This window comes from Carassius gibelio, chromosome B13, assembly GCF_023724105.1.
Source record: "Carassius gibelio isolate Cgi1373 ecotype wild population from Czech Republic chromosome B13, carGib1.2-hapl.c, whole genome shotgun sequence".
In the NCBI taxonomy this organism is placed as follows: Eukaryota; Metazoa; Chordata; class Actinopteri; order Cypriniformes; family Cyprinidae; genus Carassius; species Carassius gibelio.
The window spans coordinates 9,038,462-9,066,049 of record NC_068408.1 but is presented as its reverse complement, the minus strand read 5'-3'; the positions used below and the strand labels follow the sequence as shown (position 1 = coordinate 9,066,049).

The following is a 27,588-nucleotide window of genomic DNA, read 5'->3' as shown; positions in this document are numbered from 1 at the left end:
ATTCTTTTGAGTATTATCATATTTCCGGAAGGCAAATGGGTGTTTTTTTCTCTCTTGTATGCTTGTTCTGGCACAAATATTAATACTTTGCAAAAGGAAATCTCTTCTCAGATTGTAAAAATTAAAATATATTTCTGGCACCGTTTGGGTTTCCTTATGTTTCCACACTGGCGGAACCATTTGGGGGAACTTTTAAGAGTCCTCAAATGTGCCCTAAAGGAACTTCACAGTTAAATGTTTAGTAGTACTTAAGATTATTTAATTTTTATTTTTATTTATTTATTTTTTTCATTTAACAATATGCATTTTATCTGTACTTATGTGTTCCATCTTGTGAGTTTCTTAGAGAAAGACCCTTTTCAAAAGGTTCACCAGGAGGTTTCTTCAGGTTTACTTCCCTAAACACTTTGGCATGAATCAAGTTCAAAAGTATTTCCAAATCATACATCCCTAAGGTATGATGAATTCAGTTGACTTTCAGAAAAGCACGTGTCTGCTTCTATAGCTCACAACAGGTTGTTTCCTGCAATTAGGGGAGCACCAGCTGAGAATGCTGATGAATGCTGTGTATGTAGAGAACTTCATCAAACAGCAGGAAGTATTTCCCCTTACACCATTTATTCATATTAACAATAACCTTTCAGTTCCCGGTAAAAAGCAGCCACTCAATAAAAGTCACTTTAAACAACAGGGTGCTCAAAAAATCTTCCAATTATGTTTCCAAGGAAACGCTTAAAAGAATAAAATTTTACAGCCTGACTACTGATAAATTGATGTATAAAAATAACCCTCTAGCTTTATTTCATTCATCAGCAGTGAATATTAAGCTACTTAATTGTGATTATCGTTGTTTTCTAAAAGCATATTTACCTGCACTGCAAACATTAAAACAATTAAAAATTTGACCAGTATTTGAATTTCCAATTACCAAGTTTTCCATTTTGTTTCAGAACATGATGCAGTCACCACAGCTGACACCTGTGTCCAAACATTTCTCAACAATGTTCACTTCACTCAAATGTGTTCACTGCAACCTGAAATGGCTCCATAGATTTGAAATGTCAACGCTGCTAAACTTGAGAACAGATTGATGATAGAGACATTTGTTGAGCTTGGGCCAATTAATGGGAACCACCATCTCTTGTTCCCTGTCTTGAAAATGAAAAATTATTAGAAGAAGTGAAAAACAATTGTATGAGCTGTAGTTTGAAGGTACTAGTTACACAAAACAAATGCCACCTAGTACCTGAAAAAAAAAATGAATGGCATATAAAACAAGTATTAATTTCCTCAGCCTCGGTTTCTGTCAAAATCTACATCCATAAGGGTTCTCTTTAATAGCTACAGCAGTCAACATCCAACTAAATAAATAAACCAAGACTAAATAGGAAGTTTCACCCCACAGGAATTTTGCTGCATAGCACACAAAATTAAAAAGGTAAACTGGTCTGCCATGCAGATGCAGTGCCATGAGTGCTCTTCCTCTTTAGAATGCAGTGGTAGAGCTTTGGGTTAGTAGTGCAAAAGGTTGTGGGTTTGATTCCCAGGGAACATGTTAGGTAAAAAAAAAAAAAAACCTTAGCTTGAATGCACTGTAAGTTGCTTTGGAAAAAAGCATCTGCTTAAATGTAATATATTTGTAATGTCATTTATTCCTGTGATGGCAAGGCTGAATTTCCAGCATCATTACTCCAGTCTTTAGTGTCACATGATCCTTCAGAAACCATTCTGATATGCCGATTTGCTGCTCAATATTTATTCAATTCAATTCAAGTTTATTTGTATAGTGCTTTTCATGTTACCAATTGTTGCAAAGCAGCTTTACAGTGTCATCAGTGTTGCAGAGCAGCTTTACAGTATTAGGTGTTGAAAACAGTTGTTTATTTTGAATATAAATATGTATATGTTTAACTTTTTAAATGTCTTCACTGTCTTTTGATCAGTTGAATTTGTCCTCGCTGAATAAAAGTATTATAATAAAAATCAAGACCAGTTAAGAATGGTTACATTTGCAAATATGTTGCAAAAAATGTAAAATTCAAATGGTAGCAATAATATCCTCATGACTGGGAAATATGTTAAGGATTGCTTTTTCTGCCCAAAAAAACCTTTCAACTTACATATTTTGTATATTTTGCATACTACAGAATAGAATGTGGTTTAAACTCCCATATCCATGATTCCGCTATCCTTCAATTAGAAAAGAAATGTCAGAGAGACTTCATCTTGGGAGAGAAGCACATGACTTGTTTTAATACATGGCATTTTTAATTCATCTTGACCAACTCTGACTCCAATAACTCACCAACTGCTCGTAAACGTGACAAACACAGGAATCGCAAACAATAACCACAAGAAACCACAGCACAATAACGTTTGACATTACACTTTATTGTTTCTTTGCAACATCAGCCATGACCCTTGTCATATCTGGCGAGAATTCTGTAATGCTTCAGTGTAACCTGAGATTCAAAAATGACTCCGTTAAGGAGTGCTTCAATTAATTTCGACATAGGTTTGACAACGTGTGAACTGTTAATTTCTACGCAATAATAGTTATAATAATAATAATAATAATAATAAACAGTACTAAAAAAAATTAAAAAAAATAAACAATTCTAAAAGTATAAGAACAGGTGATGTTCTGGGAGAAACCAATGAATCTCTTCCCCTACTTTGAAAATGGTGAAAACTGATTCAACACACAGACTAAATCAAGTCTTTTTATTTTGTAAATGAAGGGTGGACAAGGATGGAGAGCACAGGACCAAATAAAAAACATGTTTAACACTGACCCAAGGCACATCTGCATGGTGTGACATGTTTTGTCTGATTTCTGTTTGAGGATTTGGTTTGAGACATTTAAACCTTGATGAAGATGTCCAGGAGCCTTGCCATTTCCCTTCCGATGGTTACCCAGGAAACATCTTGCTGCATTGTGCTCTTTGGGAGTAGATGGGTTAAGGAGGAAAGCCAGACAAAATGCCTATGCCGTTCAGAAAATCCACCTTCGGCGGTTCCTCGATACGGGTGTGCATCACAAACTACTAGTCAACTGTTAAACATGCTGCTAACTTGTATGAGAAAATAAAAATGTTTCGCAATAACCAAACTAAACCACCCCCCCCCCCCCCTTACAATTTAAATGTTTTGGGATTGAAGGGATAGAACAGCCATTCTGAGGCAGTCTGAACTGCACTGCACTTCCTGTAGACTTCAAACACGACTATATGCTTACACAGTTTGAGATTATATGTCAAACGCATAGTAAAACTAGAAAGCTAAATAATAGTAATTACAAAGGGAAAATAAACAGAACGCAATATAAGAATCAGAAAAAAAAAATTAATTTGACTACAATAAAAGATTAGATGATAGAAAAACTATTTTTGGTATATCCAGAACAGTGGAGGGTTAGTGGGTATTGTGTAGCCCTTTTAAAAACTACAACAGGACCAGCGCAGTAGCTATTACTACAATTCTCAGGGTGTACATGGACATAGCATGTTGCAGTCTGTCAACTTCCTTTTTCTCATAATTTATCATTAGTGAGACGTTATGTAGATTATATATGCAGACTTGTAAAAAGAGTGCGATGTCGATGGTTTTATTTATTTTATTTGAAATTTAAATGTGTCTTGCTTTTAAATTACACAAGGGCTCTTCGGACAACTAACGTCCTTGGAGGGTGAAAAGTGGATTTTGCCTCATTAAGAGCCCCGCCCACCCCAACACACACACAAAAAAACAACCAAAAATCTGACCTTGCAACACCCAAAAAACTGCGGCTGTACTTCAAGCTATAGCATCATCCAAGTTGCCTCATGTGGAAAACGGGGTACGGGGAAAGCTGTAGGAAGAGGTGGTTAGTATCTAACGTTACATCTGGATTCGGGGTATGTATGAGGATTCCCAGATGCGACAAGCTTTGTATGTCCTTCCTATAGAAGAGGCGAAGGAGGATGGGGATACGGGTGGGAGGGGCTGGGGTCTTCTAGGAGGCTCCGTGGCTCCTGGGAAAGTTCACCTCAATGAACGACGAGAGCTCCAGCAGCGTAACTCACAGAGCTGTCCGACCAGTTTCGGCACTGGCTTGACTGCGCATAGTTTAGGAAAGAGAAGTTCATGTCTATGCCGTTCTTTTTCAGTTCCGCCACAGCCTGATGGAGTGAGGAGAATCAATGAAGAGTCAACACTAAAGAAATGCTTTTAGACTGACAACTGTAATCTTAAAAGCTTCATAATGAAAGAGCGGAAAGTTGGCAAGACATTAGTTATGGGTGGGGGGGCGACATTAATAAAAGCTCTGCGACAGTTAAGTGCTAGACTAATTACCATGCTTACAGACTAGTCATTATTTGCATTATTTTGCTTTTGCTTTATTGAGTCTATAGAGGTTTGCTAAATATGATGCCCAGGGGGAAATTGACATGAAGTCGTTCCCATGAAGGTACTTACATTTAGAAGAACGCCGATGGGATGGCGACCACAAATAGTATTATGATATTTCTTCAAATAATTGCTAAAGGAGATGGGGTCCAACTGTTCTATAATTCCCATTCCCTAAAAAAAAAGGAAATTAACATGCATACATTTCACTGACATCAACAAAGCTTTGCCATTACTGCCGTTAATAATGTTTTATTTATGACTCTCCAATTTTGCAATTTGACATCTGGTGTTGTTAAATTGCACAACACAACATCTTGGTATAAAATATTCAACTTTCCATAAGCAAGAAGGATTTTCGTTAACACGATGATGAATGAATATTTCATGGAAGGAGCTCCAGATCAAACGCGATCCTTGTCCAATAATTACCCTACAGAGGCAAAAGTGCTTTGCCCAGTTGGTAAGCCTTTAATGAGGTTTGGGTTGCTAAGAACATCTGCTATTTTAGACAAACTGTCTTGGGTGGAAAGTATTAAATTTATTCTTTGAATTGCCGGCTTCCATGGTACAGTAACCATAACAATTACCCTTTTGCTTGGAGAAAAATTCCATCACCTTTTTTTCAAGAACCACCAATAGGATTATAGCACATTGTGTATCCCAAACCATAATGGGCTACTTGCATGTAAACCTCATATGTCAGACATTAACAGAGTTACAAGAAGAAACGGGGGATAGAAACAGGTTTACCATTTTGTCAAGGTGCTCGATAGATCTGTAGATCTCCCCTTGACTTTCATCGTAGTAGGTGTAACGGAAACGTTGACCTGCAGAATAGACAAAAAAAAGGTTCAACTTAATCAATAAACCAGAGGCACATAAAAACCAACAGAGATATTTGTATAGGTTCCTACGTATTTAGAGCATTCCAAAACACTCTCTTATGAGGTTTATTTCAATTAGAATGCTGCCATTGAAGTCAGCTGCCTATGTAGGCAGCAGGCAGCCTGTGTTTCTGGCAAGTCTAACACATTGATGGAGAGTGTGAGAGTGGAGAGAATGTCTGTGATGCCGATTTGATTTGGATGACAAGGGAAAGCATCTTCTTTACCAGATACATGCTGCTTTCGTTATCATTATATATTTACATTAAACCGATGGCATGCCTTTACTGGATTACTGGAAATTACAAAGATAGAGAAACATTTTTAATTTGTTCTCTAAGGTCTATGCAATATTATATATTTTGTGTTAAGGATTTTCTGTATTAAATGAATTAATATGCACGCACTGTTACGTTTATATAGGAAAATTGGCGCATACTGAATAAATAGTTAATAACAAAAAAAAACAAAAACAAAAATGGATGTCAAGCATTCAAAAACTACCGAAAGTCAAGTGTTGACTAGTGTCAGAACTAAACCACTCATCGGTGCAAACCCTAGTAGATTTACTGTTGACAGGATGTCAGCACTACATCTCATTTCAACAAACAGGAAATTCTTCACCGATTACTGACTATAACTGATACTATTTTCAGTTTTTTTGACAGTTGAAAAATTCAAGTGTGTGAGTGGACACAAACCCCAGTGGCAGAAGTCAGAGGAGATGATGAAAAGATTAGAAGGGTCAGCCAGGTATTTGCTAAGCAGCTTGCCATATTCCTGCTCTTTAGATTCACTCAGAGCTCCCACCAGCACAGGGACGATGCTGAACTCATCCTTATGGCTGTTTTTGCAAAACAAAGCACAAACCAGAATCATTTGTCAATTCCCAGATGGAGATTTGACATTTGCATGTTTATAAATATCATTTATTAAAATCTGTGCCCATGTCAAATCAATAGCTCTGCAAAGGTTTTAATTTTCCCAAATTGCAGAGGTGTAAGAATAAAATGTGGTAAAAAAAAAAAAAATGCTGAAAACCTTTAGAAATATTATCGTTGCTCAGCAACTAATTGGTCTGCTTGTGAGAAAAAAAGTTACCCAGATGTATAATCAAATAAATTAAGAGGATGCACATATTGTAATATTTTAATGGAAAAACAGAAGTGGTTGGTGCCTCCTGCATTAATATAAAAAAAACATACATAAAAAATAAAACAACAGAACATCCATCACGGCAAACTAATTAGAGGCGCCACACTAGGTAAACAGATCCTGACAACATAATTAGTGGATCTGGCAGAGATGAATGAGCTTGAGAGTGCGACTATGGGTCAATAACGCTGCTCATGGCCTCTGCATAGAGATGAGGTGAAACCTTGATATATCCTTCTTCCTTTTCTTTATATTTTTTTCCCTGGGCAGACTCTGTCCTACACAAGGATGTGTGTGTCTTATAGAGAGACTACATAAGATAATTAGAGGAAACCACAAAAGGCTATATCCTTTATACTTTTGCTATAGTGCAACACTGACACAAGGTTAAAAAGCAAAAGATAAGACTTTGAAACCAACACCAATGATATTGGTTCCTTTAGAGAAGCATTAGCTCTTTATTTCCTAAATAAAAGTTATATAAACTTAAGTTTGCAAATGTTAGGTCTGTAAGATTTTATGTTTTTGAAAGAAGTCTCTAACGCTCGCCAAGGCTACATTTGCTTAGACAGTACTTAAAAAACAGTAATAATTTGAAATATTATTACAATTAAGAATAACTGTGTTATATTTAAGTACCACAATTCATTTCTGTTCTGACAATGCTGAATTTTCAGTATCAATTTAAATATAACATTCTAAGTATTAACTTATTTAAAAAATACCCCAAATCTTTGAATGGTAGGTTTTTATTTTATTTGAATGGTTCAAGCATCGAGTCTTCCCAGAATCCAAGGTATTCAGTGGATAGCGCTTGAAGTTCCAAACCTGAATGAATTATTATTAATAATTTTGATATTTTGAAGAACTGTTTTTGTGCACATAACGGAAGACAACAATGTGCAAAACAACAATGAGCCACCTTTGACTTTCACTGTATGGAGAGAGAGAAAAACACTGAGATGTTTTGTGAAGTAGTGTCTTTTGTATTCCACAGAAGAAAGAGTCATAAAGGTTTATAACAACATTAAGTTGAGTAAATGATTACATAAGTTCCATGTCTGTGTGACCTGTTTCCTTAACGGTCAAGATGAAGATATTCATTATCTGGTTGTTACCTCTCCATGGCTTTAGCGGTATAAGGCAGGTGCATCTCAATGCTGTGTTCGTCTTCGTCTGTCTGCAGACTCATCCTCTCAAACATGCCTGTTTTCCACAAATCAGCATAAACTGCCAGAGAAAAAGAGATGGGGCAGGGAGAATTAAATCCCTTGTGTTTTGCATCGAGGAGTTATAATTATAATTACTCAAAACCTCATTAATATGAACACCATCAAATAAAAGATCATCTGTCAAGGTTCCTTGTTGCACATTCATTATGTTTATAGCCAGAACACTATGAAATAATAACAAATATAGACATTTACAATGTGAACATTTTGCAATCTCATCTGCCAAGCTCAGTTTGAGAGCAAATGAGCCAGACATAAAAAAAAACAATCTGCGCGACATCTTTCTGTGCATTGTTATTCAATCAGCATTTAATCCTGTCAAGGGAAAAAATGAGATTCCTTACCCTTCTGGTCGATCCTGAGGTCGTACAGTGGTGTTCTGTAGACCTCGGCGGGGGAGAGGGCACAGCGAGACAGTGGCACATGGTGAGAGGGGCCAAGAATGAACACCCTCCGACTGATGAATAAGAAAGCGCTGCAGTTACCTCTCTCCCCAAGGCATGCAACAATACGGCTACTTCAAGAGAATTTAAAGAAGCTCAGGAGAGCCACTTACGTTATGGAGGGGTCCACCTGCTTGTAGGCGTGGGCAGCACACGCGCCGCAGTAAGTGTAGCCAGCATGCCTGCAAAAGACTTAAAGGTTTAAGAATGCAGAAAGACAGCTGAAACAGACGGAAAAAAGAAAAAAAAAGATGTTTGTCCATTTCTCTCCACATACGGTGCTATTATGGCTCTAGCTGGACCGGCTGTAGGTTGTGCTTGAGATAACCAGCCCTCAAGTTGTGCGCTAAGCTGGGATCCTAATCACAGAGACAGAGGAAAATGTCATTAGAAAATATGAAAAATGCAGACATAATTTTACAACTTTGGCCCTTTAGTTGGGAAGCTTATTTGAATGTCTTCCAAATCTAGTTTGTACCGTATCATTTCAAGGCATTACAAGTCACGCTTTATAATCTAAAACATGACAAAGACCATGTTCATTATATATTTCTGCAATATTTTATTTATAATTTACATTTTATTTTCAGGACAGATATTGTGGCTATTATAAATACAGCACCATGAATATGTATTTAATTTGCATTAAGCCCATTATACTCCCTAATTTCTATTGGCAGAATGCAAAACAATATCATTATCATAAAAAAAAATATCATCACTCTAATGCTGACAAAATTAAATATACTGTATATTTATTCATTGTAGCAACACCTCAGTACTGCAACATGCTAAAAGATATTATAATCAAAAATTTATCTGTGAATTTCTCTTCTAAATATAAATCAGTCAAACAAACAATGACACAATAGGTGAAATGGCTGTCTTGAATGTTAATTCCAGCAATATTTCAGCCTCAGACAGTGCCATTGTCCCGGTTCTAATTACTTTCTTATCAGAGTCTGACAGGACAAGATAACAGTGTTGAGAACCAGTGAACAGATGGACTTCCGCTGATTCTGTAAAAGGAATAATAAGAATACAACCAATTTGGTCAAGTTTTAGCAGTTTTTAATCACATCTCTACACTGTAATGAATCATACAATTACATCACTAATGATATTCCAAAGAACAGTAAGGAATGAATATTGATGCATGTGCAAATGCATTTATTTTAGTGTCTGACTGATTTGAATTTTTATGCCTGATGCGTGCATTAATATTTAGAAAAATTGGGTTGATTGTGGTTGTAGTGCTGTTTTTATATAATGTAGTGTAAGAGATAACTTAATCTCATGCACATGGAGAATACAGATGAATAAATTTATAAAAAAAACTGCAGGTCTTAAAAAAAATGATAAAAGCTTTCCTGAGACATGGTCAATATATGAATTTTATATATAATCATTGTAGAATTTGTCCAACTGACACTCCCAAACTAATAGGCTAGTGTTGTCACTGCAAGATGAATAATAACTAGTCATGATCTGAAAACTAACTGAAAATAAAGGCATGTTTGTACATCTATGGACTCACCTGACTTTTTTTCAACACATTACATTATACATTATTTGCTGGAGACGAGCCTTCTTCATATGCAAACACACAAAAAGTGTGTGTTTTGGACAAAACGAGAGCTCTACAGATAGTGGCAGCTTACAAAACACAGATTATAATGTAAAAGCCACAAGACTTGTAATGATCTATTGTGTGTGTGTGTGTGTGTGTAGAGCACTGGGCTTTTGTCACGCATCCTTTGTTACTGCATGAGAGGAAAAAAACAGCACCGGCCCTCTAAAGACTTTCATGTGCTGACTGTGCTCACTGTATTTACTGGAATGGAACTGCACATAAATGCTGACCGATATAACAATAAACACAGCATTACCAGACATCAATATTAATGAAAAACATGGTTTTGTTGTCTATGAAAACACAGCTGTCATGTACAGCTGTCATATGAACTTCATTAAATAGCTTTAGCCGTTAGCAGAGTAAATCCAGCCTTCTGAATTGCGACAGAAGTTAATCTATCTGGATTTACTCATCCAGTAAAGTAGGTCTGGGTAAAGTTAGCGTGGATGGCATATTAATCTGTGGTTTCAGTTTGTGTAGTTTGCGTGTAGGAAAGATTCACACACACACACCGGCTATAAGCTAACCAGCTAACTGATGGCCTGTTTTGTTCTCAGCTGCTGTTACACACACACTGAAACTACACATTTACAATAGAAACACAGAAATAAACCATAACAGGCGAACATGAGAGAGACAACTCAGTGCGGTCGATTTAAATAATGGCCCTTGAATTGAAATGCAAATCTTTTCTGACTGCTCAATGAAAAACAGAAAAACAATATATACAAAAACGTTTTTAACATTTAAAGTAATCCATTAAATGATCTTCTAAATACAAAGACAAATTAAATGACATTTCATGACCGAGGCCCACTTCTTTCTTGTAGATTTAGATTAATTGTTGAGCAGAATTAAATCCCTTTAAAGAGATTCTCTAAATAAATAGAGCTAATATGATTTAGTTCACATTTTAAATAGAGTTAATTAGTTTCTAAAAGACCATATATTCAGGGGAAAAATTTTTACAAATGTGAAGAAACTCGCCCTGTGGTTTTTAAACCATTTTAGGCACATCTATTTGATGATTCCCAGCTGATCGCACAGGCTCTGTCTAAAAACAAAGTGAGCTGCCTACCTAGGCAGCATTTTTGAGCGTGCTGAACGTCCCAAAATGCTGTCCAGATAGGCAGCTCACTATATTTTGAGCCACCACCAGGCACACACACTTGGGTAAGCAGCACACCGGACCTCAGGCCCGGGCCGCTCTCGGGTCTCTGGCTCTACCTGAGGCCGTGTACCAGCTGCCGGCGTGGCTCGCTTCTCTGCACACCATCCGGTTCGACATCTTGGTGCCCGCGCCGCCTATCTTGGTCCAATAAAACCTCGTCGGTGGGGGGGAAGAGTGAACTAAAAACACTGGGAAAATATGCTAGCTCAAAAAGTATATGCCTGTGCTGAAGCAACGTGCCAAGGGAAGGAGTATTCTATATAGTACTGATATAAATGTGAGACATATAAGTGACGATACGCAAAAATTTAAAGAGGTTGATAGTCTGGCTGTGAAGAACAAAGATCCGACCAGTTCATCCGCTCGCTGCCAAGTTTGTCTCTGTTATCCGGATGGGCTGGTTTGACCCATCTCGGCTTCCGTTCTGTCAGAAAACTGGGTGGGGAGAGATGATTGACGGACTGGAGCGAAAGACTGGTTGGTCGGTTAAGATAAGGGGCGTTTCCAAATAGATGCATATGTAGATTACGCTTTTATGATTGGATAGCTCAGTGTGTTTGGCTGAGAGTCATTGGCGGAAGGCAGATGTGGGCATGAACTCGCAGATCGTTTGTTGGTGAAAACATGTAGCGTTTGTAACATTAATATAGAATTAAAGACACTTTTAGTGTTGAAGAAATTCAAATTCAGGGTTTTTTTAAGTGAAAAACAATAGAAGGATTGTATCTATTATTGTATCTATTGTAGAAGGATTCAGTATCTAAACCTATACCTTTTTTAAGGATTTTTGTAATGAGCTTGGATTAAAACATATTTACAATAACATAAAATCTATATTCTATACAAGAACAAATTATAACCTTGTACATCGTCGACGACATTTTACTGCTTCCATTATTTATTATTTATTACTTGTCATATGCAGTGTATAAATATTGTAACAATTGTATTTCAATGACGGACTGAATGCAGTTTACCACCAGAGGGCACCGTTGCATAGAAAATGAATTACTTGCCCTTTTTTTAACTAGGTACTGTATTAGGTTTGTATACTAGGTTTACAAAAACTATTTACATATTTTATTTACTAACTACAATAGTAAATGAACCCTGCAGTATAATTATATATGGGTTACATTTGCAATACTTAAAGAGCAATACATTTTACATTCAGGTGATGAACGCAATAATTTGCAGTGTCATTGACACTTTCCAAAAAAAACACTAAAACAACGTAGGGCTAGTTTTCAACAGATGCTCAGTTAAATCAGGTGCGTAACCTTCAGAAGTCTTCATTTAAGCTGACTCTTAGAGAGGCTAACTAGTTTGGGACCAGTTTGTTAACATGTAACGTTAAGTCCAATAAATTAAAAACAGTAGATATGTATCCGGTTTTATAATATAGTGGATATCTTATCCACTGATGCTTAAAAAAAAAGTTGCATGACACCTTTGTTCACTGTATTCATGGAATGTGTAAACTGGGCCAGTTAGATGTTATTTTGCCCTGCTAAACATTTAGGACTTTCTCATTGTGTTGTTACTGGGGACTACTGAGATCTCCATGGCTGCTGTGACCTCGGTGCCTTATTTTACTGAGAGGTTCTCTTTAACTTGCAACAAGCCAGTGTCCCACCTGCAGCTGTCCTGCTGTCCTGTACCCATGGCAGGACAAGAATATAAGAATTTATGAAAAACAACAACCTGGAGGTTCTTGTTTACCTATATTTATTTTCGTTAAACCAATATATATAATTATTCTCAGCTGACTGAAAAAAATAACCAATTGTTCACATATTTTGCTGGAATTAATTTCACCTAACTTTACAATTTGTGATCATAAATATATTTTCACATTTAATTTCCAAATTAATGTAGAAACTATGTAAAGATAGTGTATTTGAAATATTGTTTTATGACATCTTTTTTATTATGAATTATGCATAAAGGCAAGTACCATCAATACCATATTAAAGGATTTTTTACATTTCTGGGAATAAAAAGAGTTAATATAGCCATTTAATATACTGTAACAGAAAAATGTGTGCCATCATTTGTAACATTTAATAGGACTACATTGTTGCACAGCATTAAAAAATTAAAGTTAACATTTAAATCTTATTTTAATGTTTCCCTTGGAGCTCAGTGGTCACCATGGTGATGTGTCTGCCATGGCTTTTGGGACGGTTAGAGATTGTCTCCTCTACTGTAGTGCTTCTGAAGGTAATGTTATCGTCTGGGACGGTGATCGCTGCTACACACAGATCAAAGACGGTAATAATGCATGCAAAGACCTTGATTCAGAATCAGACGGAAAAATTCTGCTAGTCTGCAGAGCATATAAAACTGTGACACCTAAGAATAATCTTCTGTGAAATATATTCTCTGTCAATCACTTTTTTGTCTCATCTCCCGAACATGACATCTCTGTTCCAGGTGGAATATCCTCAGGTAGAGTTGTTGGCACATTGCTCGGCCGGCTGGTGCATCTGTCGCTGTGTCCACTGAGTGCAAAAAATGGCCACATGCTCCGACTCCAGAGTGTCTCTATTGAATGCAGAGGTATGAAATAAGATACACACGATTTTGATTCAGTGAAAGGAAAACAAAAGCAGTATGCTGAAACGGTAAAAAGGAAACAAATGCCTTCTTTGACACATCTCCAGATGAAATGCAGAACAAAGTCTGCATGTAGAACATTCCGTTACCCAGACTGTGATTAACCAGCCCATAAAGATGAGAGATAACATTGAAATATTCATATGAAACCAGCAGTAAATTAGTGTATTAAAAAATCTGAATAAGCCCCTTGTTGTCATGTAAATCAGAAATAAATGGTATATCATAAATCATTCAAGCAGCATGTATCTGCTTAAACCATACTTAAACTTAATAACATGTTAGCATTATGTAATAAAACACATTTAAATCAAATTATAAAACAATAAACATTTTTAAATGAAGACCCAAAACTTGAGGCCACTGTATTTGTGATTCCTATAGAAGCTCCTCTTGCTCCTGTGACTGCATCAGAGTTCTGTCCATGGAATGTTAATCTTCTCATCTCAACATCAGAAGACAGAACATTTAAGGTACAGATTTTAATATACAGGTGCATCTCAATACATTAGAATGCCGTGGAAAAGTTAATTTATTTCAGTAATTCAACTCAAATTTTGAAACTCGTGTATTAAATAAATTCAGTGCAGTTTAAGTAGTTTTTGTCTTTGGTTCTTTTAATTTGGAAGATTTTGGCTCACATTTAACAAAAACTCACCAATTCACTATCTCAACAAATTAGAATACTTCATAAGACAAAAAAAAAAAACTTTTTAGTGAATTGTTGGCCTTCTAGAAAGTATGTTCATTTACTGTACATGCTTTAATTACGGCCTCAGTTCAGCGTGGCATGGAGGTGATCAGTTTGTGGCACTGCTGAGGTGGAATGGAAGCCCAGGTTTCTTTGACAGTGGCCTTCAGCTCATCTGCATTTTTTTGTCTCTTGTTTCTCATTTTCCTCTTGGCAACACCCCATAGATTCTCTCTGGGGTTCAGGTCTGATGAGTTTACTGGCCAGACAGGCACGCCAACAGCACCTTCAAAAAGCTGGTCAGCAGAAGGAAGCATGAAGTACTCCAAAATGTCTTGGTAAACGGGTGCAGTGACTTTGGTTTTCAAAAAACATAATGGACCAACACCAGTAGATGACATTGCACCCCAAATCATCACAGACTGTGGAAACTTAACACTGGACTTCAAGCAACTTGGGCTATGAGCTTCTCCACCCTTCCTCCAGACTCTAGGACCTTGGTTTCCAAATGAAATATGTGTATGTATGTAATATGTGTACATTATATATATATAATGTTTGTATGTATGTATGTATGTATTTTTACTGTCTCTCTCACTCTCTCTCTCTATATACAGTACAGACCAAAAGTTTGGACACACCTTCTCATTCAAAGAGTTTTCTTTATTTTCATGACTATGAAAATTGTCGAGTCACACTGAAGGCATCAAGGGCTATTTGACCAAGAAGGAGAGTGATGGGGTGCTGCGCCAGATGACCTGGCCTCCACAGTCACCGGACCTGAACCCAATCCAGATGGTTTAGGGGTGAGCTGGACCGCAGACAGAAGGCAAAAGGGCCAACAAGTGCTAAGCATCTCTCAGGGAACTCCTTCAAGACTGTTAGAAGACCATTTCAGGTGACTACCTCTTGAAGCTCATCAAGAGAATGTCAAGAGTGTGCAAAGCAGTAATCAAAGCAAAAGGTGGCTACTTTGAAGAATCTAGAATATGACATATTTTCAGTTGTTTCACACTTTTTTGTCATGTATATAATTCCACATGTGTTAATTCATAGTTTTGATGCCTTCAGTGTGAATTTACAATTTTCATAGTCATGAAAATAACGAAAAATCTTTGAATGAGAAGGTGTGTCCACACTTTTGGTCTGTACTGTATATTGTGAAATTTATACAGGTATTCCATATATATATATATATATATATATATATATATACATAGATCTATGCATATATATTACTTCTTTTTCTTTCTTTTTCATTTTTTTTAAATTAGATTTGGGATGTGAAGAAGGGAGATATTCTCTTTGAATGGTCGGGTTATACTTATTAACACCAATATTTATACAACAGAAACTGAGGTTCTTCACAAATAGCTTGTAAATGTAGATAATATGTAGTGAAGATGCTAAAGTTTTTGTTTCACAGTGTATCCACTGCTTAGTCTGTTCTTCATGGAGCAAAACAGTCAGTTCATCACAGGGTCTGGTGACGGACAGGTCAATATCACACACTCTTTAAAGCTCTCGTGTGTGATCCATATACCACTTTGTTTATGTTGGAATATCTTTGTGATTCAAGCTTTGGTGCTACACTCTCCCTGTGGACCACAAATGCCGCTTGGTGACAAAACTGGACCTTTCAAAGCTTGAACAGAAGCATGGGAGAAATCTCAGAAAAAACAGCTCACCTCAAAATAGACCAGATGGTTAGAAAAAACCCACAAGCCACAATTCAGACTGTGTATAACTAGTGTTTTTCATGTGCCTACCTCACTGCGGAAAACGATACATCTGCTTCAAGTGAAAAGGATCTCACTTGAGCTTCATCGGTCTGCTTTTCCAGGAGCGACTCGTAATGATGTGAGAGGAACAGTGGAGACAGCAAAGCCTGTTCTGAGAATTTGGGCACAGAAACTGCAGTCCAGACATACTAGCCTGCAGCAGAAGTGCTGTTTTTGGTCTGTTATTGTTGTTCACCTTTATCCGTTTGGGCAATTGTTGAATATTTGGGGTAAGAAATTATGTAGGTCAGACAAAATGTATTCACAAGCACACAGTATGTATGATAACATTAATTACTGTAGTAGTCATAGTATTGTAAAGTTGTGGTAGAGATATAAAGCATGGTACACCTGTCTTTTTCACAGGCGTAAAAAATAATTTTTATAATTTATAATTTGCAGAATACGTCCAATTAGGAAGCCTCTTTTATGATTTAATGCTGTCCAAACAGCAGTTACAGCTTAATGACAAGATGGCTTTGTGAACTGAACCTGAAAACTTTTGCATAATGTCAATTATATTCTGATATTTGTAAATCACTATCTGTAAACACTGGTGGAGAAATGCCTGCAGACCCAGAAAGTAAGGGAGGCCAAGGAAGAGGCAAAGTCACAAAAATCTGAAATACTAAAAACTTTAAAATATATATAAATTAAATTTCTTCTTTTACACACTCATGTTTAGTTAAATAACTATGCATGAATTCTTTGCATTGTTATGCACAGATTCATAGTGATTCATATAAAACAACAAATTACCCCAATAACTAGTTTATTGGACAGGAGTGATGAACCTTGACCTGTCCACTTTAAGATTTGCACTGCAGTAAGACACTGGACTTAAATCAAGTTTTTCAAAGCTTTAGTGTAGTTCTCTTTTAGAGGAAGCTTGTGCAATCTCTTATCAGATCTCTTATTTTATCAATCTCTTAATTTCTGCCACTGTAGTTTAATATAACATGCTTTCATAGATGTTCTTTATAGAGACTTTGTGGCAATATGGGCGTGAATTTCTACAGTGGGTCTAAACAATATAGATCTTTTTTCTTTTCTTTTCTTTTTCTGTTGTATACTGTTACATTAACCAGGGCTTAGTTCTTTGTTGTGTCTTTTTGTAAATAGTCTCTTCTTTGTGCCTTTTCCATTGAGAAAGTTGTGTGTGGATCTGAAGTTCTGATGGACTATAACGGCTTGACCTGGATACTTCAAAGCTTCTCATGAATCTTCCACTCAGAGGCATCATAAGTATTCACTTAACTCTGAAAAATAAACATACTTTAGTTTCAAATTAAGCAATTGTTCAAGAAAATATTTGATACAGTATATTTTACCTCGGTATGTTTATTGTAAAAACAATAGTAGCATATATTTAAAAAAATGATATTTTTTAAAAATAGCATTCAACTAAAGTGTTCAACTAAACTCTAAAGTGTGAGTATTCTGTGTGATAACCAGATAAGGATTGAGTCTTCTAGCTTGGAAGGATTCCAGGATTATGATACATTAGAGAGTGATAGAAAGTCAGTGCATGTCCTTGTACACTTAATGATAACATTGGTTAAATCTTGCAACCTTAAAACAAAATTCACCTCAGAAATATGCATAAACATCATGATTTCAATTATAACAAATGGCTTCCTAAAAATACTTGAAGCTTGGGAAAATACGTCATCCATACAGTGCCAGCATGGTGCCATTTTCTGTTTTTCTGAAGAAGAATGACTGTTTAGTTTTCAAATGTACTAATTCTTCCTGGTTTACCACTAATCTATTCCATACCAAAATCAAGTTCCAAAACAGATTTTTTTTTTTTTTTTTGAGCCATGAAACATAATTACCATAGTATGTAAATATTTTAAATAATGAAGTGGCAGTTTATTTTCTTGACAGGTGACCTAAGCATTTCAATGGCAGGGTCATGGGCCATCTCTGATTAACTTGGTGCCAATTTAAGTACTGTGCTAGCAGTAACATTTCATATTTGTGCATCTGTTTAATATGTATTTTTATATATTTACAGTATTACATTTTTTTTTTACCATTTTTTAAAGATCCATATTGTTAACCTAAAGCCGCTCTAGAGTTCACATGTATACCACCTTTGGTATTTTTACAGTCCTGCAATTAGCAGTTTATGGTTTCACAAAGCCAGGATTATTTAAGATGTAAAGCTTTTACAAGGTTTGGCTTTGGTTTGCATTCTGTGAGGAAAGTGATCTGTGTGAGACCGTAGAACACAATGACTACCCAAATTCTCTCTTTCTGCATAGATGTGTTTTTTGGTGACTTTTCTATTTGGGACTTCAGTAGCCCTTTTAGAGGTTAAAAGTGCCAGGCTGGGTGGGCTCTGCTTTAGGTTGGCGATGGGCGTCTCTCTGGATGAGTAACTTTCAGCTGTGCCCAGGTAGCAACACTCATCTTTCAATCTCTATGAGGTTCCTGACCCTGGCCAGGTGGTGCTTGGATTTAGAATTCCCAGGGTTTAATTTTGAGCCCCATCCAAGAATAATTTACTCAGTGCTTGATTTTGGTTTAAGACAGAATTATCTACAGTAGACGTATTGTCTGTTATAGACTGTTAACCTTATCCCTAGTCAACTACCACAATGGAAAATGCTTTATTTTATTATTTCCAGTAATAGAAGTCTATTTATGTTGTTTTTTCCCTCTATTTTCAGTACTCCTCCGATGACTATGTCCCCTCTGAATGCTGAGCTGGCAAAACATGGCCCAAAACCTCAGAGAAAAATCGGTTGGAGTTTACAAAACCACACACGCACTCTTTTCGTTGCCAAAGAAAAAAAAACACCTTTGGATTGACTAGCATTTCAATGTCATTGACACCCCCCATGGTAATATTTATGATGCTGACTCCTTACTGTCCAAAATGTTAATCTTTCTGGCATTGCCAGATTATAGCTTTTCAATAGAAAGTTGTCATTAGGCACAGCCGGATTCTTTTTAGTTAGAAAAACTTGTACAATACATGGAAATTAAACTGTCACTCTTTATATAACAGCCTGATGCCATCTGGTGTCTGAGGTCACAAAGATAAAGGCTTTTCAGAACCACAGAATGAAGAGACCAGGCACAGACCACGTCACAAAAACTCAGTGCTAAATCAAAATGTACCCTATTTATTTTCTCAACACATGATCTTGGTCTTAATTTGCATGATTCATCCTTGCATATCTTTCCAAAGACAAAGAAATATATCCATTTATAATTTAAACTAGACTACCATTAAAAAATTGGGGTCAGTAAGATTGTGTTTATGTTTTTGAAAGAAGTCTCTTATGCTCACATATACTTTGCAAGCAATTCAGCAAAGTGGTCAAATGTTGTATCCCACATACTGACCTACTGTAGTACCTCCATTCTCTTTCCTTTGGTCAAAATTATGTTAAACCAATAGAAGAAATTTCAAACTACTTTTTAGACCTCTTCTATGCTTGCAGACAAATTTCCCCCTTTTTGAGTGTTTTAACTGCATAATGATTTTTTTTGTCTTATATGTCTCATGGATGTAAAAGCAATCCATCATCATTATTTCTTTCTCTCTCCCTCTCTCTCCCTTACTCTTCTTCCATCTCCAACTAGGCATTAGTTCTCTTCCTTACTTGAGTTACACATCCTCAGAGGTTTAAATTTATTCCATAGCTTTTTCTGGGGCCTAAGTCAATACCATAACTAGGACAACTCATTTTCTTCATACTGCCGGGCTTTGACACGCACTTATAGTCGGGATCCAGCAGTTTAGGGTCTGTGATTGAAGGTCTGATAACAGGCTGATCTCAGAACAGTGTGCCATATTCTTGAATAATGGGTTATGTCAGGATGTGGTGTGTTGACAAAGAACAGACTCTGCTATCTTTCTTCAATACGCTGTTTCAGTACTTTTTGCCAATGTAAACTGAAATAATTTTGGATACCACAGTAATAAGTATGATCTATGAAGAATACGTGATTTCATATTGATTGATCTCATGACAGGAACTTTATGTTGTCCAGAGCGCATAGACGTTTTTTTTCCCCATTTGTATTTGTACTACCCGCACTAATTTTTTTTTTTGTATTATTAAAGTAATTACAATAATGATTGTTCTCAATATATGGTGGAATTTATTCAAAGTTAAAGGATAAAGGGTTCTTGGCCGAGACTTGCTACCAGTTTATTTTTAAGTCGTTGAAGTTGTTTGGAAGTGTTTCCCAAGAAAACAGCAAAGCCAGCAAAAGACAGGAACTGAGTTCAAATCTCAAAAATTAATGGCATAATAATAAATTTGACTGATTTTACAGATGTGATGTGTCCAGTCCTGCTCTTGGAGGGCCACTATCTTGCCGAGTTTAGCTCCAGTCCTTATTAAACAGCTGATTAAGCTAATCAGCATTTTCAGGATTACTAGAAAGAAACCATCGGGCAAGTGTGTTGGGAAAGATTGGAACAAAACTCAGCAGGACATTGGCCCTCCAGGGTGGGATTGGAAACCTCTGCTTTAGGAAGTAATTGCAATTATTAGCCACTTTTCAGAATATACATTTAGCCTGTGCTTGGCAGGGGAACCATTTTTGGAAACGTGCATTAGTTTTAATGGAGCTGGAAAAAATGAGCTCACTAAAGTGAAGAAAACTCTGAAAAAGATCAGTTCTTCGGGCTGTATCATATAACATCTTTTTACTGGAATATGACTTTCGAATGACTTTTGAATAAGTTTTTATTTGTATACATTTTGTGTCAGTAACTCTTAAAAAGGTATAATGTACAGTCAGCAGCTAAATATAAAAAAATAAACTGAAAGGGTATATTTTAAAATAATGACAAGCTGATTGTACAGTATCAAGCTTTACCAAATAAATAAATATATGGGCGTGAAATATGGTTTAAGTTGAAATTATTTCATCACGTGAGCAGAAAGAGACTCTAGAGTGATATAAGAGTCATAAAAATGGTGGAGAAAATATAATAGTATGCCTCTACCACTATAATTTGATATAACCTTGATACATTATCAGCTAAATGACTTAAGTGTGTAGTAATGTCACTGATATTATTATATCAAGTTTATTTCAAATTATAGTGTTAGTGATATATAATTATGATAGATGAGTAATGTTCAGAGTGTAATCAGGCAAAGCTTAATTACATGACTAACCTGTTCTCTTTTTGACTTGTAGGTGTGAGCTGTCAGAAGAGTGTAAAGGATCAGCCTTTGGTTTTTCACACACAAGTGAAGTCATCAGGATACAATACAGCTCCTCAGTAAGTCAGTAGACCACACAGCAGTCTAACAAACTTAATGGATTCAGGTTTACTTTTATATGGTTCACATGGTTTCAGGCTTTGGAAATTGAAATTAGTAAGTTAAATGTGCAACAGTAGTTGTGAGCATTCAGTCATTCTGAAAATGTATGAAATATATCCCTTCAGTGTGCATACTGAAACTGTTAGACATGTATAGAAGGCTGCATATGTCAAATTAAATAAATTAATAGGCGAAGAAGCTTATTCTATAGAAACAATTACTCAGGCTGTGTGCTGGTAGCCTTTTTAAACATGAATTAAAGTAAATGACTCTTTTTTTACTCTCACCTAAAATCTTTTATGCTGTAACCTTAGAGTTTAATCTGAGGTATCAAGCATTAATATTCATTTAAACACTGAGTGTACAGGCCTGCTTAGACTCACTTTACTGAAAGGTTTTATTGCCATTTTTGCCATATTTTTTATTTCAGTATTATGTACTGAATGTACAAGGGGACCTTCATGATGTTTGTCTTAGTAGAATCTCACTCATCATTATACCATTGCTCTTCTGTTGATTTTGATTGCTTTCATTGTCTTCATTTGTAAGTCACTTTGCACCTTGGACACTCTGGATTGATTTATTTCATACATTTTCATACATATACACAAGCTCCAGTCTGGATCACCTGAGAAGAAATGATGCTGACCCCCTCAGAGGACCCCAGATGATGCTAATCCTGAATCAACAAACACAATTTTCTTCAAATATTCATTTTTTTTTAAAAAATCACCACTTACAAACTACTACTAAATATTGTAGAAACATAATTTTATGTAAAGTTGCTTTGTAATGATTTGTGTTGTAAAAAGCACTATACAAATAAACTTGAATAAATTAATGATTAAAAGCATCTGCTTAATGAGTAAATGTAAATCTTTGAAGCACATCACAAATGTTGTTGCTGCATCTGCTTGTGACCAAGTCAAGTATCCTGTCTATGAAAAACTATGTTCTCTTGGATTTTTCAGGAATTGGTCTATAAGCTATAAAATATATCTCTTTTATAGTTGGACCCTGTTTAGACTAAAGACCAATGTTAAGAAGAAAAGCAACTCTTCCACAACAACTATCACAAATACGTAAGTATTCTGTCAGTTTCAGTGAAGAGTCTCAAGAATGCAGTAGTACTGAATAAGACTATTGTAGCTTTTGCTAAAAAAAAAAATAATGCACTGTTTTTCAACAGGAAGTGCCTCATAAGTAAAAATCCTTCACATTTTGAAGCGCCATATATGCCTTATGCCCATTTGACAGTTTCCACAACTCCAACCCTGTCAGCTCTCCACAGTACTCAGGTGAGGAACAGTATGATCACACTAGGCTTTAAACTTGTGAAATGTCTTTGTACTGCACAACCAGAAAATGCTCAATCAGAAATTATGTCACACTGCATGACTTATTTATAATAATTTCTAAAATATATTTTACAACAGTAATAAATAGTAAAACATTAAAAGTGTCATGAATTGAATAAAAATATTTGTTTAAATATTTATTTCTTTGGTTATAAATTGTCAAATTTCTGCACAAAGTTCACCCTTGTAGCACTGTAGTATCCTGCTGTAATTTCATTGGCTTAACTTTGCATAGCAAACAGTTTCTTTTCCAGCTTTATGCACAATCAACAGCACTTAATAGCCATGGCTAACGATCATTTGCCTGTCGATTTGCCCATTTTTGGTTCTTCTGTGGTCTCACATAAAGACTCCATACTGTAGCACCAGCAGCAAACCCGAGTAGACTCCTGGAGTTAAACACAATAAAGTCTTGTACAGCTGTTTTTATGTGTGCTTTAGTAGTTATTTTAGACTTGTGCCTGAGGAGCATCGTTTTTTAACTAATTATTCCTTCGCTTTTGATTGTTAACTTTCTATTTTTGTGTCTAGGAGATGGAAAGCAGATTGCGTGAGGCCCTGGAGATGGTTCTGTTTTGTTGTACAACTCTTCACTCACCAGCACCCCAGCTGTCTACACAGGTAGTGGGATAGCTTCAAATCTGTAGTGTTTATTTTTGTAACATTCCTTTGCATGTCTCTTATTTTCATTTCCTCAATGAGTGGCATCAAGGAATTGATTCAGTATTTGATTTTTGCATGCCATTCTGACAGCACTTGATACTGACAACTGAAACTGACAGTTGGGGAATTCTGACTTTTGGAGGCCCTTCCTGTCCCTGAAATAGATGCTCTTTTCATTGGACTAATGTCCTGATATACTCACAGTGATGTTCTTTTTCATTCTTAGGGGTAAAAAGACGTTTGAAATGCCTTTGCAGCAATATCTTGTTAGTGAAAATCACAATGCCACCCACACTGCTGAGAGCGGCATTAAGATGATTATATTAATACATGCTGCACATTTTCCTCTCAATAACAAAATAAACAGCAATTAAGAAAGTATCTGACCACCTACCTATCACATAATCGCAACAGGCAAATGATAGTCTAATATAAAGAGGTGTCAAACTCAGTTTAGTTCCAACCCTGCTCCAACACACATACATGTAGTTTTCAAATAAGCCTAAATGATTAGATTAGGTCAGATGTGTTTTATTAGGGTTATATCTGAACTGTGCAGGGCTTTGGCCCTCCAGGAACCGAGTTTGACACCCTTGGTTTAAAACATCTATTCAACTTATTTAATATTTTATAATCACATATAGTTGTCTATACCTTTGTATTTATGGTATGGGTGTCCCTTGCAAGGTGATGATGAATTTTGGGGTCCTTGACATTGGTATGGCTTTGTTGTTTTCTTTTTGTAGGGCACAGTAAGGCTGTGAATACTTTATTCTGGAGTCACAGTAAGCGGTGGATTTTGAGTACCTCTAAGGAGCCCACCCTTTTCATCTGGACCGCAAATGCTTCTGAACCTGTTCTGACCATGGTAACGTATCAACAATTAAAACAAATACAGTCCTTGCATTGACATGAGCAATTTAAAAAGTGCTATTAGTTCTGAGCTTATGCAGTACCTACAATTATCGTCAAGTCCAGCTCAGAGTGAACCAATAAGCGAAGTATGTGAAGAAAAAGTTTTAAGATTCAAAAAATTAATTTGCATTTGAATGCGTACGCCTGTGGGAAGTGTTTCTCTTGGCAGTGTTCCTCTGCTGGAACGTCAATGGCATCTGTGCAGGCCCCTGGTCAGCACATCAGTGCTCTAAACACTTGCAGACCTCTCTAAACCCTAATTTCCCTCTTTCCCAGAACCCCCAACACAACTGAAGTTCATTCAAATCAGTTTTCTTCAGTCACATTCTGGCTCAGAGTCTCTCTCTCTGGTGTCTTCCCACCCTCAGCCTCCTAGACTTGTGCATCTGTGTGTGTATCTGGAGCCAAATATGACCCAATGCATCTGTGTTTGTGTCATTTATATTAAAGAGAAAATCCTGAGTCTGCAATAATAAACAGAGCTACTTAATGTTGAAAGCGGAGTATAAAAACATTTTAGACATTTTGAATAGAAAGTACTCAAAAGTATGCATGTAAACACAGTCAAATGTTTGGCTGGTAGCATAAACAGTAAAAATAATAAATAATAGTTACTAATAAGAATAATAATTCAAAAGTAGCATAATAAAAGCAAACAGTTTATTTTAATGTGGTAAAGATGCTAATGGAACACACTGTAATTGCACAAATTTTGGGAGGCAAAAATGCATTAAAAATCATGATGCTAGAGGCTACATAAACACACATACAAGAAGTACATTAAATATCCAGTAGCAATCATATTCCACTCACCAAACTGCCTCTCACTGACTTTCATTAGCCTCATATTATCCAGACAGAAAAACAACATTCCTCTATCCTCATTTATCTCTTCACACTCCATCTTTGGTAAAAAGAGAGAATGACTGAGATTGTGATATTTTAAGCTGATATGGTGCTGAATTTTATGTGCTGTGACATGAATGCACTTTGCACTTATTTAAAGGCTATTAATAAACTGCAATGTTGATATGTGTTACTGGCTGTCTGTTAATGCACTGTTTGTTTAACTTCATGGTTCTCCAGGGAGATGAACAGTTTGCAAAGCCCATCAGAAGTGCACAGTTTTATTATCTGGACAAGTTTTTACTGCTGGCGTCAGGATCAGATCTAATGCTGTACCTTTACCATCTGGACACCACGAGAGATGACATCAAGAGGTACAAGCAGTTAATAGACAATGAGCAAGTAACAAGAACACAGGGTGTTGGTGACCTTCTGCCAAAAGAAAGGTTCAGTTTCGAGGGCTTGTAAAATTTGGGAGTATGCCGGGCTATCAGATTTTAGGGTGCCTCATCTCAAAAATCCTAATTTAAGCTATAGTCAGACCGGTTTAATTTAACAGCCACATACTTCATATTCTAAGACAGGAAGCTGTATAGAATATCTATATATATTTTTGTCATGGTTAAATATGTCTGTGCTAGAGGGGTAAGCAGTTTATATTGTATATCTATATACAAGTGTTGGGGAATTCCTTGAAGAGATACACAGTAGACATCAGCCAGATATTGCACATAATATTTTGTTTATGATGGAACACAATCTATAGAATAATTATGTGTTTCCAGCATTATGTAAGGTGGTAGAAAATCTCTACAAACAGATAGACTTAATTTTCCTTTTTGCCATATTTCTGTAAAATGGTCCATTATGTAAAGTAGGTTCATGTCCACACAGCTTCAACTGCAATGCTTTATTATAATCTATAGAAAATAACACTGAAATAATTTTATTGTTTTATTTTCTTCTTCATTTAATCACAGGGATAAGCAAAGAAGTAAGTCTAAATTGACCAGTAATTTCAGCGTGAAATCAGGAACGGACATCATTTCAGTGTCAGCCATCAATGACTTCTACTCCTGTTTCCTTAAATACCTGACTTAGCCTTTTGGCTTTGCACAATTCAACAGTAGCTGAAGGTATCAGTGCATGAGCAGAAAATAGCATTTGCATAATAATAAAAATAAAAAGCACACAGAATGTGCAGATGGGAATCTAATGTGAGTGGGTATGTGTGAAGTAATGTGTGAAATGGCGACGGTGTACATGTAGGCTACTGACTAAGTTTACAAACATGAAGGAAGCTCAAGAGTGTAGCGGGTAGTCTTTAGACACCAAACAGGCAGCTTGTCGTTGGAACGCAGATGCTCTTGAAGCACCACGCTTAGTTTATTCATTAATTTTATAATATTTTATTAATTTTAAATTGTAATAATATTTCACAATATTTACTGTATTTGTGATCAAATAAATGCAGCCTTGATGAGTATAAGAGACTTCTATCAAAAACATTAGAACGTTTTATTAACTCTGAACTTTTCAACAGCAGCTCAGAAAAGTGAGAAAACCCTTTACTCCAGCCTCTATTACTTGTTTTGTGGTGACTGTCTTCACCATTTTAAAAACAATGCAGTGACGCTCATGCTGCAGAGAGGCCAGTGCTGTTTCCACTCAGAATAGTCTGACCTCAGTGGTCATTTACAGGGTGCACATAGAAACTCAATACTAGTGGTGACCCTTGAGCTACATCACTAAAATTGGAATTACAAACCACTCAAGTTGTTTGTGGGAACTGGGTAGTGTATGTATTTTTATTGTGAGGCTGGACTATTCTATGGTTTTGTTGTAAACCCAAAGTAAGATGCTTTGCTTCTGACTCACTTTGCTTTAGATATGAGTTAACCGCATATACATGATGAAGTCCCTTTCAGAAACAATACCAAGGAAATACTGACTAAGCCTACATCTTAAAGATAATTATAGTTAATGAAGCAGATTGAATGAGTTTTGTGTGCTGAAAAATCATATCTGAGGGAATAAGAGGCCCATAGAGTACTAATACTACTGTCCGTTCCCAGATATTAGTTTATTTAGGTGGCTTTGAACAAAAGTTCAGTGTAGTCAGTAAGAAGTATACAGTTCTGGCTATCCAAGTTTAACCTCAACTTTAATGTGTGACAACCTTGAAGGAAGTGAAGGCAAAATAATAGATTCAGCTTGTGTTGGAGTTGCTTGACAAATCCACTGTCCAAACCAAATTTTCTCTTCAGTTTGGCACTCCCATCCTCCCATTATATAAGGCTTCTCTGAAGGTTATGCAAGATCTGATGTCTTCTTCTTTTAAGGATAAAAGTTCACTGTTTTAGTTGGGACAATCCAAACCACAGTTGTGTGAGGTTTTCCAAGGTGGGCCTAAGTTGTAGGTCTCGCGTGTCTCATTTATCTTGCTCCGTATCCCTCAGGTTTGCAGATTAGGATGGATGTATAAAAAATAAATTGAGG

General features: G+C 36.3%; 2 protein-coding genes across 2 annotated transcripts; one reads left to right on the top strand and one right to left on the bottom strand.

Moving 5' to 3' along the window:
- Positions 1 to 2,370: 2,370 nt before the first annotated feature.
- memo1 (mediator of cell motility 1) lies at positions 2,371 to 11,313 on the bottom strand. The gene is made up of 9 exons (XM_052573129.1): positions 10,970 to 11,313; positions 8,384 to 8,465; positions 8,220 to 8,288; positions 8,008 to 8,120; positions 7,550 to 7,661; positions 5,978 to 6,120; positions 5,143 to 5,219; positions 4,459 to 4,563; positions 2,371 to 4,160 (listed from the first exon to the last, which is right to left on the bottom strand). The coding sequence occupies exons 1-9, from the start codon at positions 11,028 to 11,030 to the stop codon at positions 4,029 to 4,031; spliced, it is 894 nt and encodes a 297-aa protein (XP_052429089.1). The 5' UTR covers positions 11,031 to 11,313; the 3' UTR covers positions 2,371 to 4,028.
- Positions 11,314 to 12,477: 1,164 nt separating this feature from the next.
- On the top strand, positions 12,478 to 26,190 carry wdr27 (WD repeat domain 27). Its single transcript, XM_052573040.1, is given in 22 exon segments — positions 12,478 to 12,569; positions 12,571 to 12,618; positions 13,045 to 13,187; positions 13,350 to 13,426; positions 13,428 to 13,475; positions 13,892 to 14,005; positions 15,498 to 15,535; positions 15,636 to 15,720; positions 15,803 to 15,929; positions 16,067 to 16,171; positions 17,154 to 17,240; positions 17,895 to 17,962; positions 18,275 to 18,408; positions 18,683 to 18,756; positions 21,180 to 21,264; positions 22,318 to 22,389; positions 22,497 to 22,579; positions 22,582 to 22,605; positions 23,197 to 23,286; positions 24,075 to 24,196; positions 25,330 to 25,463; positions 26,070 to 26,190. Coding segments are annotated over 22 exon segments (1,971 nt in total).
- The last annotated feature ends 1,398 nt before the right edge of the window (positions 26,191 to 27,588 follow it).

Excerpts from the sequence above, each read along its gene's own strand:
- memo1 (XM_052573129.1), bottom strand. The coding sequence starts at position 11,030 with ATGTCGAACCGGATGGTGTGCAGAGAAGCGAGCCACGCCGGCAGCTGG. Across the intron at positions 8,121-8,219 it reads CAGGTGGACCCCTCCATAAC|TCGGAGGGTGTTCATTCTTG; the intron begins GTAAGTGGCTCT and ends CTTATTCATCAG. Across the intron at positions 7,662-8,007 it reads CCTCAGGATCGACCAGAAGG|TTTATGCTGATTTGTGGAAA; the intron begins GTAAGGAATCTC and ends TTTCTCTGGCAG.